Below are 12,876 nucleotides of genomic sequence, written 5' to 3'. Positions count from 1 at the left end.
GGGTTCCTTATTCTGTCCTATCTAGAGCATAGCCTTGAACAGCAAGGCCTTTCCTGGCACTGGTCCAGGCATAGCAGTGGAGGTCATTGCACTTGGAGGGATAAAGAACTCCATAGTGTTAGGCAGGCAGAGGGTCAGCTAGAATCAAAGAAGACAATGGCCTTCCTAATCTAGGACCTATGAATATACCATCAAGCTCTGTAGCTCAGCTCACAAGGGTCAAAGACTGTTTCTCCCACACAGCATAGGAGGTCCACCATCTCTGAGCACTCAAATCCTGCATGTGCCTGTGAGTCTTCATTTACTTAGCTCGCTAAGAACATGAATTGAGGACAGATAGACCAACAGTGGTTGAAAGAATTATCATATTTCCCACAGGGTGCATCTTCTGTCTGTCCTCCTCATACAACTGATAGTGTTCCCCAAGGCCAATATCACAAGCAACAAATCCAACCCCATAGGGCATGATTATGGTAGCCTTAATGCAAGAACCTGAGAGTCAGAATATAACCTACCTGTGGAGGGTATATTGTCAAAGCCTATTAGCAGGTGACAGGTTGAGGATGTCTGAGTGAAATAGGGTTCTGAGTGCCACAACTGACACAGATCCCTATGGATATATAATTTCTAAATAAGTGACAATCAAAGTGACCCATTCAACCTGTGAGTTAATTCTGTTGCATCATGGCTATAACAGCCTACATACACAAGGCTAATTTTTGGACATTCAGTCACTCCTCTGTTTTGGACAGAGAACCACAAAACAGATGCCTAGGCTGGCTAGGAAACCCTGGCCTAGCCTAGAACATATAGCAAGGCCAGAGATTTAGGTACAATTGGATAGAGGGACTTCTGTGTAGAGAATCTCAGGGGGATAGAGAAAGAGGTTTCTCATATTTAGGCTCAGTGCACTCCTGAGAGTACACTGGGGTTGTTGTGTGTCTTTTGCTGGTGATAGGTTAGGGCTTTGCATCCTCTAAAAGTACTCTTTTATTGATCTGCAACAAAGCTGTGGTAGGATTCTGCTTAAGTATGATTATAGTAGATTTCAAAGAGATTCTATGGCCTTCTCTATACAAGAATTTCCCTTTCCTTATGCTGACATAAACTCTAACTTTAATCTTTTTGTTCCAGATGTTTCAGATGCCCTGCAATAAAATGCTGGAATTCTGCCATGAAATCCTCCATGGAAAAAGGAGCTGTTGTTCTTACCATTACATGCAGGTCACCTCTGGCTTCTCCTGGGTCAGAAGGTTGTCTTATTACATGAGTGGTAAAGGGCTGCTCTTCCTCCATGGTTATCACTCAGCTGGTCCCTTTGTAGTCTCTGTGACTGTACTGCTGGAAGTAAATTCCATCTTTTTAAATCCTCCAATAATACATAGTACACTGAATGCTCACTTGGGTCTCTGGGCCACATTGACACATAGGTAGGAAAGAGCCTCCCTCATGGAAACATAAAGACCCAAGGCCAGCACATTGCATGTGTCAGCCTTGGGGTGGTATATTATCCTCTGAAGGCACCGGATGTTTATCAACCTTGTTGTTCTATGTGTTGCTTAGAGGTGAAATATAAAGAGAGAAAACTTGAAAGCTATGTGAGACGGCACTAAAAGTGTAAGGGACAGAGAAGTGTCTTTGATTGATGGCACCACTCACAGCCTACTGGAATCTGAGAGGTTACCCTGTCTAGGTGGACACTCAGCTGAGAGGGAGAAGGACAACTGACAATTGCAACTGTGCTGAAGCTGAATCTCTTCTTCTCAGAAGGTGGATGCCACAGTAAGAGGATGGCTTTGTCCTCTGTGCTTCTCTACAAGGGCTACACACTCTGGCAAGGACTTCTGCTCACTGGTAAGACTACCTACTCTCTGAGTGTAAAGTGAGGGAAACTCAGAAGTATTATGGAGTCTTGTAAATAGGAAAGGAGACCCAGAAAAAGATCAGGGATTCTGTTTTCAATCATAGGGCAGAAGGTACAGTGATGTACAGAGACTTAGCAGCCGCAAGCTTTCATCAGATAGGAGGTGATGATGGAAATGAATTGTTCCAAACACTTAATATTCAAAGTCAGCCATATTGGCTGCCATTTTATGAAGTCGAATTCCCATCCATGACAGGTGACTCTCCAAACACAAATCAAAGATTGGTGGGCCAGGGAGGTTGTTCAGTGTCCTGATATACAACCTAAAATTAGTCCTCAACTCCCATATAGTAGATTGAAAGAAGAGACTCCTAAAAGATCAACCTTGCCCTCCAGACAGGAGCTGGCATATGTGCTTGCAGATGTGCACACTGGGTCATGTGCCTCTACACAAACAAAATTGCATGGACTGGCACATGTGTGTTAGGGCATGTCCTTCCCAAATCCTCTCATGCAATACATAAGTAAATTGGAGATCATCAAATCACACTTGAGTACAATTATTGTCATCATTCTAAACCTGAGAAGTATGGAGATAAATCCATGGTCACAGTCCTGCTTTGTTCATTTCATCGTCCTTCCCTCCCTCTGTCGCTTCTTCCTTCCCCTCCCTTCTTCCCTCCTTCCCTTCCTTCCTTCCTTCCTTCCTTCCTTCCTTCCTTCCTTCTTTTCCTTCCTCACTGTTGTATGTCTTTTTCAAGAACTAAACCTTCCTGAGAGTTCATGTCCTCACAAAACCTTGGTTAAAATGGAGTAGAAATCAGATTATCTGGGACTTGAAGACTCAGGTTGTCTAGAAACACAAAGGGAATAGAGAAAATGTCAGAAAGTAAGGACACTCTAGAGGAGGATGTCAGAGAAGCATGGTGCCCCACACCAAACACTCCATGTGAGGAGGGATATGGGGACACTGTAAGGGGAGTCAGGAAGACACTGGAGCAAAGAACCCCATAGAGAGGAAAGGACACAGTTAAAGACTTTAAAGGAGTGGAAGCCATATTCTTCACCTCCATCAAGGGGGTAAATACATATCTACCCTTACACCTAAACTGAGTAATGAACACACTGAGCAATGTTGATTCTTTTTCTCTCTTGATGTCTAGCCTCCCTTCTAACCTGCTGGCATCTGTCCACCACTGCCAAAGTCACTATTGAGTCAGTGCCATCTCCAGTGATTGAAGGGGAAAATGTTCTTTTCAGTGCCAAAAATCTACCAGAGAATCTTCTTGCTTTTGCCTGGTACAAAAGAGTGAAGTCAATGAGGTTCGGAATTGGACTATTTTCCCTGACCTCTAATCTAAGTGCAACGGGGCCTGGATACAGTGGTAGAGAAACTTTGTATCGCAATGGATCCCTGTGGCTCACAAATGTCACCACGAAGGACAAAGGATTCTATACCCTAAGAACAATAAATAGAAGTGGAAAAGTTGTATCTACAACAAGGATGTTCCTACGTGTGTACAGTAAGTAAATCATTGTAAACTCTGGGTTCTGGATGGGCTAAACCCAAAACATCAAACCTAGCCTGTAACTATATCTCCTCTGCATTGTGTTCTCATGTTGGGGTTTGAGCATTTGGGGCAGGGCACACAGGGTGGAGAATGACTTCATTGAACCAGTCTTTCATTTGATGTTACCTTGCAGGCAGCTGGGTGTAAATTGGGTAACTCAGCCTAGGGTATCACTGTCTAGACCTTTGGGGTTCTGGAAAACAATGTGTCCTTGAGAAAGTCTCCAAGGGACAGAGTGGGCCTAGTTGAAAATGCAGTGGGATACTCACAGAAAGGTGAGCCACAGGAATCTCTGGTTGACATCCTCTGTCCTGACTCAATACCAGGTATCCCTGAGAAAAATTTTACTTGCGTTACATTTTTACTTCCTGATGTCAGTGAAAAGTTCTTTTTGACAGTTGAAATCAGGTGACATGTGCATGCAGCTAGTGCACTGTAAAGAATGCCATCTTTATTTGAGATCACAGGTATCTCCTGAGACTCAGCAGGGATAACAGAGTTCAAAGGTGCACAGGCCATAAAATAAATGTCCTTATGTGCTTATGAAATTCCCAGGAAGGTCATAGTTGTGAAGGATAGGGACAGATGATGTGGATCCTCCTGAAAATTGTTCTCTGGGATCCTGCTCAGGAAATTCTCCCCTGGAGACAAATGTCTAGAGCCTCTGCTGGCATGGACAGTCCCCCAGATGTGAGCTGCAGTTCCACCAGTGCTTATAAGGGATGGCAGCAAGATGCAGAATCAACATTCAGAAAAGCATTAACCTAAACCAGGAACTTACATTTTATCCTGGCTTTTACTTCTGTCACTACAGATTTGAAAGTCAAGGACACTGTTTTCTCAGACCTACTGTCTGCTTCCTGTAACTACTGTATTGATAAGTTCTTCATTTCTGTAGCGTTTTTGGGAAAGATAGCATAGGGAAAGATAATCTACGGGAATCACCTAGACTAAAGTCTAATGGAACACAGAAACCCCAGGACAGACACATAACACAGGTTAGTAAGCAGAGGAAATGGGAACATTGTATTGTACCTCCACATGGACAGTAGAATCCACACCGTCTTCCTATGACTCAGGTCTCCTATTCCCACTCAACCAGGATTTGAGATGCCAGACACATCTGCTCCTGGGCCTTTGTCCTGAATCTGAATCATGACTAGTGATTGCAGTGAGAATAGCTTTGTCCCTTTCCTGTGTATCTTGCAACTGGTCCCTTTGAAGCCCTCACAGACTTTTCTGTCCCCTTTCTGCCAAGAGTATATTCCATCTTTAAAGAACATTGAAATCAGAGGGTATACTGTGTATGTAGTTGGCTTTGTGCATTGTACAGGAAATGCAGAGATCCCCTCTTTGGTACTGACAGACCAAGGCCAGGACACAGCAGATGTTAACTCTAGATTATACAACTGTTCTCTCAAGACATAGGAATGCTCATCAGCCTAGCTCACAGTGTGTTCTAGAGGAATCAAACACAAGGACAGAAGAGAGGGAAACAAGATAGCCCTGAGAGAAGAGAGGGCAGGGCAGTGTTTTGAACACAGACCCACCTACAGCCCATGACACTCCTGGAGGTACTCCTTCCTAGGAAGATGCTTAGCTCAGATGGGGGAAGGACAGCAGAGTTTAGGACCTGTGCTGGAGCCGAAGAACTGCAGAAAGAGGACATATAGTGCCACAAAGACCAAGGATAGATGATCTGTATCCCTCTGCAAACTGCACACTACCTCTCATGGGCTCATTCCCAAAACTGAGAACTCACATTGATAGTGTGTGAGAGTAGAGGGCCGAATTACCATTTGGAGTTTCCTAAAAGGGACAAGAACCAGAAAGGAGTCTTGACGTTTGTAGTAGAGAAGATACAAGAAAGCAGTTGCTCAGGAGCAGGAAGTTCTCAGTGAATAAGACATGGTAAGTGAATGGGGAGAGATTGATCTCATCCAAAGTTATGCACTATGACCACAGTATTCTGAAGACTGGCATTCTCAGTTATGGCTTCCCAAAGGAAAAAAAATCAAGTTTTTGCTGATCAGTGGCATGGCTTAATGGATATAGGTATTCACTTCATTGTCAGATGAACAGAGAAGCAAGGAAAACAAGTTTTTCTCTGAAGACCAACTAAGTACTGTGTCCTGAACCCATGCCCCTCACTGAGACATGCCTTTGCACACAAACTCTCACACAAATAAAATTTGTAAATAAGTTTCCAAAAGCAAAGCCAATGAAACAATATTTCACTGTATAATCCAATCCATAGGCTCCAAGGACATTATTCATTCATTGATTCTCTACAGGTATCTGAGATTTTTTTTCAGGCAGCATTTTATTTTAAAATTATAGGACAAATTCCTCTAAGGTGCTAGGTCAAATGGACTTGAAGTTAAACAATAGCTACAATGTGAAGTACAGTTTTGAGTGGACCACAAGAGAAACAAAACAACAACAAAATCAGAGATTGAAGACAGAGGGTATGGAGGAAAAGAGGTTGGGCAGGCATCACCCCAACACTCTTCTACAATGAATGAGAGCAGGGGTCAATGGACAATGAGCCTGCCATATAGGAGAGAGTACCATATAGTGAAAATGACTATTTTGGGGACACTGATAACATAGAGGTCATGTACTAAACTCCACCAAGTAGGAAAGGGAGACACTTTCCCAAACACCTAGACTGAGAATGAACACAGCTGCTCAGTACAGAGGGACTCATCTTAGCAAAAGACAAAGGTCCCAATATTGATGGATCTCTCTCTTCTCTTCCAGGCTCCCTTTTCACCTGTGGGCGCCCTCACCCCTCTGCCCTGCCTACTATTGAATTAGTGCCGCCCAATTTTCCTGAAGGGGAAAATGTTCTTCTACTTGCTCACAATCTTCCAACAAATCTTAAAGCCCTTTTCTGGTACAAAGGGGTGACTGCGCTCAGGAAGTTTGAGATTGCCCGACATATAAGAGCCCCAGATTTAAGTGTGCAGGGACCTGCACACAGTGGTAGAGAAGCATTGTTCAGGAATGGATCCCTGATGTTCTACAATGTCCTCTGGAAAGACAACGGATTCTACACCCTACGAATTCTGACTACAGATCTGAAAACGGAAATAGCACACGTGCAGCTCCAGATAGACAGTAAGTGATCCTCTGTCATTGTTCAGTGCTGGGTGCAGCTCATACACACAGGACTGTCATGCCTGGCATCTATCTGCCTACCTCCTCTCTCTGCTGTGTCCCCGTGTTGGGAATTGAGCATTCAGTGCAGGACACCTAAGGTAGAGACAAACTGTCACAGATCACACTTTGTAGTGTGACTCCACTCTGTATCCAGGAACACATTGATGGAAAGCAATTCAGCATAAGATGTCAGACTATGGTCAGTATCTTGGATTTATATATGTATGTGAGGAAACCATGGCATCCTCATAGAGAGGTGAGCCCAAGGAATCCATGGTACCTGTCATGTGTTCCAGGCTTCATTGCCTATATCCCAGGAGATTATTTGTCCAGGACTCAATTCTTATTTATCAGAGCTAATAGGGAACAGCGCTTTTTGGCTACCAAACTGGAGAAGGTCTTAACTCCAAATTGAGAGTGTCCTAAATAAAGTCTAGGAACTGGTGCAGAGTACAAGGAGGAGTGCTGCTTAGTGATTTGCTCCTAATGTCTCTGTCAGCTTTCTTTCTTTCATCACTCAATATGAATAACTCAAGGATGGAACTGCCTGCAGTGAGATGGACTCTCCGAGAATAATCTCCCATTAAAAATATACAGTAGATACTACAGGCTTGCTCACGGGTCAATTCGACAGTGGCATTTCTAATTGAGTATCCCACCTTCCAAACGACATTTGCTTGTGTCCAGTTGACATAAAGCCAGCCATCCTAGTATCTGAGACTTTTCTATGACCTGAGCCTACCAAGAAGACCAGGCTTCTCCTGACTTCACCCAGCCTAGTATAGTGAGATTCAGAGCAAAGCACAAAGCACATCTAGTAACTGATGTCAGCACTTGTCTGGAGCCATAACACACTGGAAAAGAAAGGTCTGTAGAGTTCAGTGGAGGCATTATCTAAAATTGCACTGTTCATGAGTGTGATGAGTGTGTACAGTGCCTGATTGAAGGCATTTAGACAACCACAGAGGGAGCTCCTTGCAGAGGAAATGACACATTCATAAGCACTGAGAGAATGGAGGTTGTGTTTCTGACCTCTACATTGAAGGATGGACATACCCACACCTGTATCTCTAGTCTGAAGGATGAATCCATCTGTTCAGCACAGAGGGTGCCATCTTCCCACCAACCCAATCTTCTTCAACTGATGACTTTTTTTCTCTTCCAGCCACCCTTTCTACGTGTTGTAGAGATCTCACCTCTGCTCAAGTCACAATTGAATCAAAGCCTCGCTATGTTGCTGAAGGGGGAAGTGTTCTTCTCTTAGTTCATAATCTGCCAGAAGATCTTCAAGCATTTTTCTGGTACAAATCGGTGTATAGGACAGACATCTTTAAAATTGCAGAATACAGCAGTGCCATAAAATCCACCATCTGGGGGCTTGCACATAGCCAAAGAGAATTGGTGTACACCAATGGATCCCTGCTTCTCCAGAATGTCACTAATGAAGATGCAGGATTGTACATGCTAGAAACTTTAAACAGAGACTCGAAAATTGAAAAAGCATTTGTACAACTCCATGTGAAGAGTAAGTGACCCTTTATGGCTTCCAGATGTTGGTTGTGGCTATCCTACTTCATACACTGAACTGTCAGGACTGGTGTGTGTGTGATCCTATTTCCTCAGCATTGTGTCCACACACAGGGGTTTGGGCACTTACTGAAAGAGAGAGGGTAGACAAAGTGAAACAGATCAGAGCCCTTCACCTTTTGTCTCCACCTGCAGAGAGAAGAATGTGTACTAATACCTCAGTACAAGAATTTCAGCCTTAGTGCAGACACTTGGAGCTCTCACCTTGCCCACAACACTAACAGAGACTCTGTGGGATTCATGCATGTACTGGATGAGGAAGTCATAGGGTCCTTACAGAGAGTGCCAGGAAGTCCTTGTTCGAAAACTTTGTCCCCAGCTTTTCTCGAGATGACACTGGGCAGCTTTTTTTCATTACCTGGCCTTAATTTCCTGTTTTTGATGATAAAGAACAAGTCTTTACTGACAGTCCAAATCCTATTTAGTGTGAAGCCAACTGTGCAATGACCTGGGAGCTGAAGTTAGATAGGTCACATGGTCATTTCCTTCTTCTGAATGAAAATGTTCAAGTTCCTGAACCATTAGCCAATTATTCTGATGGGTTTGTGAGACTTCACAGGAATATCAATGTCCTGAAAAGTAGAAACAGAGGAAACAGTTATTCCATGCTCCTCCTTGTTCTCAGGGGTCAAACCTAGTTAATTCTCTTCTTTGGGTAAGTAATAAAAGATGATGTTAATTTGACCAGCTCCCCCATCCCACGGTCAGGTCACTGCTCATAACTAAGCCTAACTCACAGAAGCAGTGATCATTTACAGTGTGTCTAATTAAAGGGAAATACACACTCTCAGTGTGTGAATCAGGGTCAAAATGCAAGCTATATGTATAGTCTCAGGTCCATCTTCTCCCTCTAGGAGGCTTTATTAAGTGTGAAGTCCTAGAGGGGTGGTTGAGCTCACTGAATGACCAATGTCATTTGGTCCCCTGTCTTCACAGAGCCTGTGACACAGCCCTTCGTGCGACTCTCTGACACCACAGTCACAGTACAAAGCTCTGTGGTCCTCACATGCTTCTCAGCTGACCCTGGAATCTCCACCCATTGGATCCTCAATAAGAAGAGTCTTCAACTCACAGAGAGGATGAAGCTGTCCAAGACAAAGTGCCAACTCACTATAGATCCTGTCAGGAGAGAGGATGCTGGAGAGTATAAATGTGAGGTCTCCAACCCAGTCAGTTCAAAGATGAGTCTTCCAGTCAGGCTGACTGTGAGGAAAAAATTACTTCTTTCCTCTCATACTATAGCAGAGTGGGGAACTTCCTCATCAAAGGGATACAAAGTGGAGAAAAGTTAAGTCGTAAAAATTGTGAGCTACCATTCCGGAACAACCTATGATGATTTATGCTTATTCTCTTGTGATGAGTGTACACATGGATAGGTCAGGATTTAAAGTGAGACTCATTTCCCAAAGAAAATTAAGATGTCAATATAGTCAACATAATTGTAAAGAGGTTAAGAGCATAGCTTTTGGATCAAATATATATCCAATCCTCAGAATCCATGGAAACTAACTTCAGGCATCCCAAACTTCTGGATGCCATGGTTCCCTTGTTAAAGTGGTGCAGTGTTTGCCTAGAGATTAACATCCTCTCATGTGCTCCAACAGTTTCACCAATACCAATGTTTTCTAGACATCAGTCATCCATGTGAAATGAGGAAGAGTGACCAAAACCATGCTTCATTTCCAAAGTATCTATCTCTAAACCTATACCATTCTCTCTAGTCATGTATACCCCATCTACTTCTGTCTCTGTGCATATGACAAAACAGGACATTTAATGTGGGAAATATTAGTTTATGGAAGTACTGGTCAGGTGGGTGTGTTTGATCACCAGTTCCAGAAGCTTCTGTGGTATCTTCATTATTTTCTCCAAATAAGTTCATGTCATCTGCAGATATATTTTACAGTGGATTGATTGGCTACCTTTCATTAATTTGGTTTGCCTAATTGTTCTATCTAAGACTCCTAAGGGAATCCTGAAGAGAAGTGGTGACAGCAAGCATTCTTGTATTGGTCATGGTCTCAGAGAGAAAGCTCTCAGTGTGCCCACTGAGTAAAGAGTTGACTATAGGTGTCCATATATCCAACTACTTCACTGACCTGTGTTCCACACCATGTCTGGCTGTTTTAATCATTAAAAAAGTTCATTTTTATCAAATGTCTTTATTGATTTAGTGTTACGAGTTTCACATTGAATCAGTTTTGTGATTCTTCTTCCATCTCTGTAGGTTCAGGGCCTCTAGGAATCTATCTGCTTTATCTAGATCATTCAACAGTTAGCAAAAGTATTGACTACTCATGGATCTCAGTATTCTTTTTTTCAACCTTTTTATTTGAATTAGAAACAGGATTGTTTTAGAATAGGCTTTATGGTCTCCAATTTCACCTTTAGTGTTAATGTTAATATTTTGAAAGAAGCTAATCTAATTTAAGATTGTTGATACTGTTAATAATTTTGAAAAACCAACTTTGAATTCAATGATTGTCCCCTATTTTTATTTGTTTGTATCACTATTTTAACCTACCGAGCAAAGGCCATAGAGGATCAATCCTTTCCTGCTCACTCCCCATGGTTTTCTTAGTTGCTCTTTCTATGTTAAGCCCAGGACCACCTCCCTAGAAATGGCACCACCCACAGTGTGCTGGGCCATCACACATCTATCAATAACCAATGAAGCACTCCATAGACATACGTGCTGTGATCCAGCCACCGCCTGGGTTCAGGTCCTTAGCAGGGAAGGGTTATTGGCACAAAGAAATGAATTGTCCAACCACCACATGAGTCTCTCACATGTGGTCAACCCTGAATAGACCTAGCCATCTTTATTTATACATCAACAAAACAAGAATATTTCCCCCATACTAACAAACAAGTTTTTCCCATCCTCCAACATTAATATCTGGCAAAACCAAATATGTCAAATATGTTTTTCCCAACTTTTACATCAAAAAATCTTTGAAACCAAAACAACATTTATCTTGCTAGCTTGGCCAAATCCTGAGCCAAGTACATCTTGTTACAAGATTAAATGTGATAATCAGACACATATTTTACAGAACAATACACTTTAAAATGTATTTAGAGAAATAAGTGTGATTTGCCTCAGATCCTATCAGTATTGAATTATAACAGTTCTAGAAGTGACAGCTGGCATCCCGAGTGAAAACACCTGAGAAACAACAGCTTCTGAAGAATGTTAGGGCAAAATAATTGAGAAAAATTGGGTTTCCGAGAATGACCACATCTGTCCCATGCATAATTGGCGAAATGATATTAAATCACCAATATTATAAGAGAAAAGACCACATGCAGGCTGAAAAGTCCCAGCAATATTCTGCTCTGGCCCTGAATATGAGGGTCATTACTGAGTAAGACTGTCCCCCATGGGCTTTTGCTTCATCAGAAGACCCATTGTAGAAACATTCATATACTGATCTGAAACTACTCGGCATGTCTCCCAGCAGATACTCATAAGGTAAAATAACCAAGGCAATTCCTTGACATTTCAGGAGTTTATAGCTTGTGTCAGGGACAGAAAGTTGTCAGCATACCTGTCAATCAGACCTGGTGCATCAGGCCTGTTTCAAAAATTCCCACACTTAGTTTCTAGAGGTCACATCATCAGTATGCTCCTGAACATCAAGAAAGATCTCTACATGGTCCAAGCAAATTAGGGAAGGGATGTTAACACCCAAGGGAATAAAAGGTAGCTCTGGTGCAAAACATGCCTGAATTCTTAACACTCTGACATCATTCCTACATCCATGCTTCATTCTGAGGGACCAGTGGCTCACATTCGTTATCATGAACCCTCAGAGCAGAACGGATCAAATTGTGGACCCACCGAGCTGAAAGGAGGTCTGCTCCTGGTCTCTAGGCTGAGGTTTCTGTTCACACATCACATCCTGAGGAAGGCTTTGAGGCTCCCCGGGGAAGCACCATCAGAAGTATCATCACCACCTATCTGCAGTGTAGATAAGCTTTGGAGGCCAATGGCCCATGCTGAGCAATGCTGATCAGTGCATCCTGAGGAACACAGCACATTGGGCTACATGGCCATCCATTGTTTGTCTACCTTTGAGCTCTGCACATCAGCTCACATGTGACAAAGATTGTTTCTCCAACACTACACTGGAGGCAGCACTATCTCTGAGCCCTCAGATGCCCCTGCATCTGTCTGGGAGTCACCTTCTCATATATTTTCTGTGGACTCTGCTTGCCAGGGAGCTGAGAAGTCAACACTAGTGGAAAGAGGTCCTTGGAAGGGTCAGAAGTCTTAAGCAAGGCAATCTGAATGGTAATTTATACACAACCACAAGCACCAACTCCAGCCCAGTGAAGGGTGAAGACATGTTAGCATTAACACATGAACCTGAGACTCAGAACATAGTTCATCCTGTGGGGACTAAGTGGTCAGAGCCTCTCAGGACTTTCCCTTTTTCAGTGTCATTAGAAGTTACATGGGAAACTAGGAGTGTGGAATCTGGAACTCAGTGAGAGCAAAACAATGTGACTTTGTCAATCTGTGTGTTGCCTGTAAATTGTATTCTATTCATGGCCAGAATTAGACTACTCATTTCCTTTTGGGTTTCTTGAGCCAGAACCACTCATAGGAACACCTAGGTTGGCCCTGTCTTCCTGGGATAGCTTCTGCATATTCAGCCAGACCAAGCTTCAGCCAGACCAAGC

At 42.9% G+C, this 12,876-nt stretch overlaps 1 protein-coding gene across 1 annotated transcript; it reads left to right on the top strand.

Annotated features, from left to right (window-relative positions):
* The first annotated feature begins 1,790 nt into the window (after positions 1-1,790).
* LOC100770986 (pregnancy-specific glycoprotein 22) lies at positions 1,791-9,479 on the top strand. The gene is made up of 5 exons (XM_027431353.2): positions 1,791-1,854; positions 3,028-3,387; positions 6,199-6,558; positions 7,766-8,125; positions 9,124-9,479. Exons 1-5 carry the CDS (start codon positions 1,791-1,793, stop codon positions 9,477-9,479), a joined length of 1,500 nt encoding a protein of 499 aa, XP_027287154.2.
* The last annotated feature ends 3,397 nt before the right edge of the window (positions 9,480-12,876 follow it).

This window comes from Cricetulus griseus, chromosome 9 (genome assembly GCF_003668045.3).
Source record: "Cricetulus griseus strain 17A/GY chromosome 9, alternate assembly CriGri-PICRH-1.0, whole genome shotgun sequence".
Taxonomy (NCBI): domain Eukaryota; kingdom Metazoa; phylum Chordata; class Mammalia; order Rodentia; family Cricetidae; genus Cricetulus; species Cricetulus griseus.
Note: the sequence above shows the minus strand (reverse complement) of the source record. Positions and strands in the feature narration are given on the sequence as shown.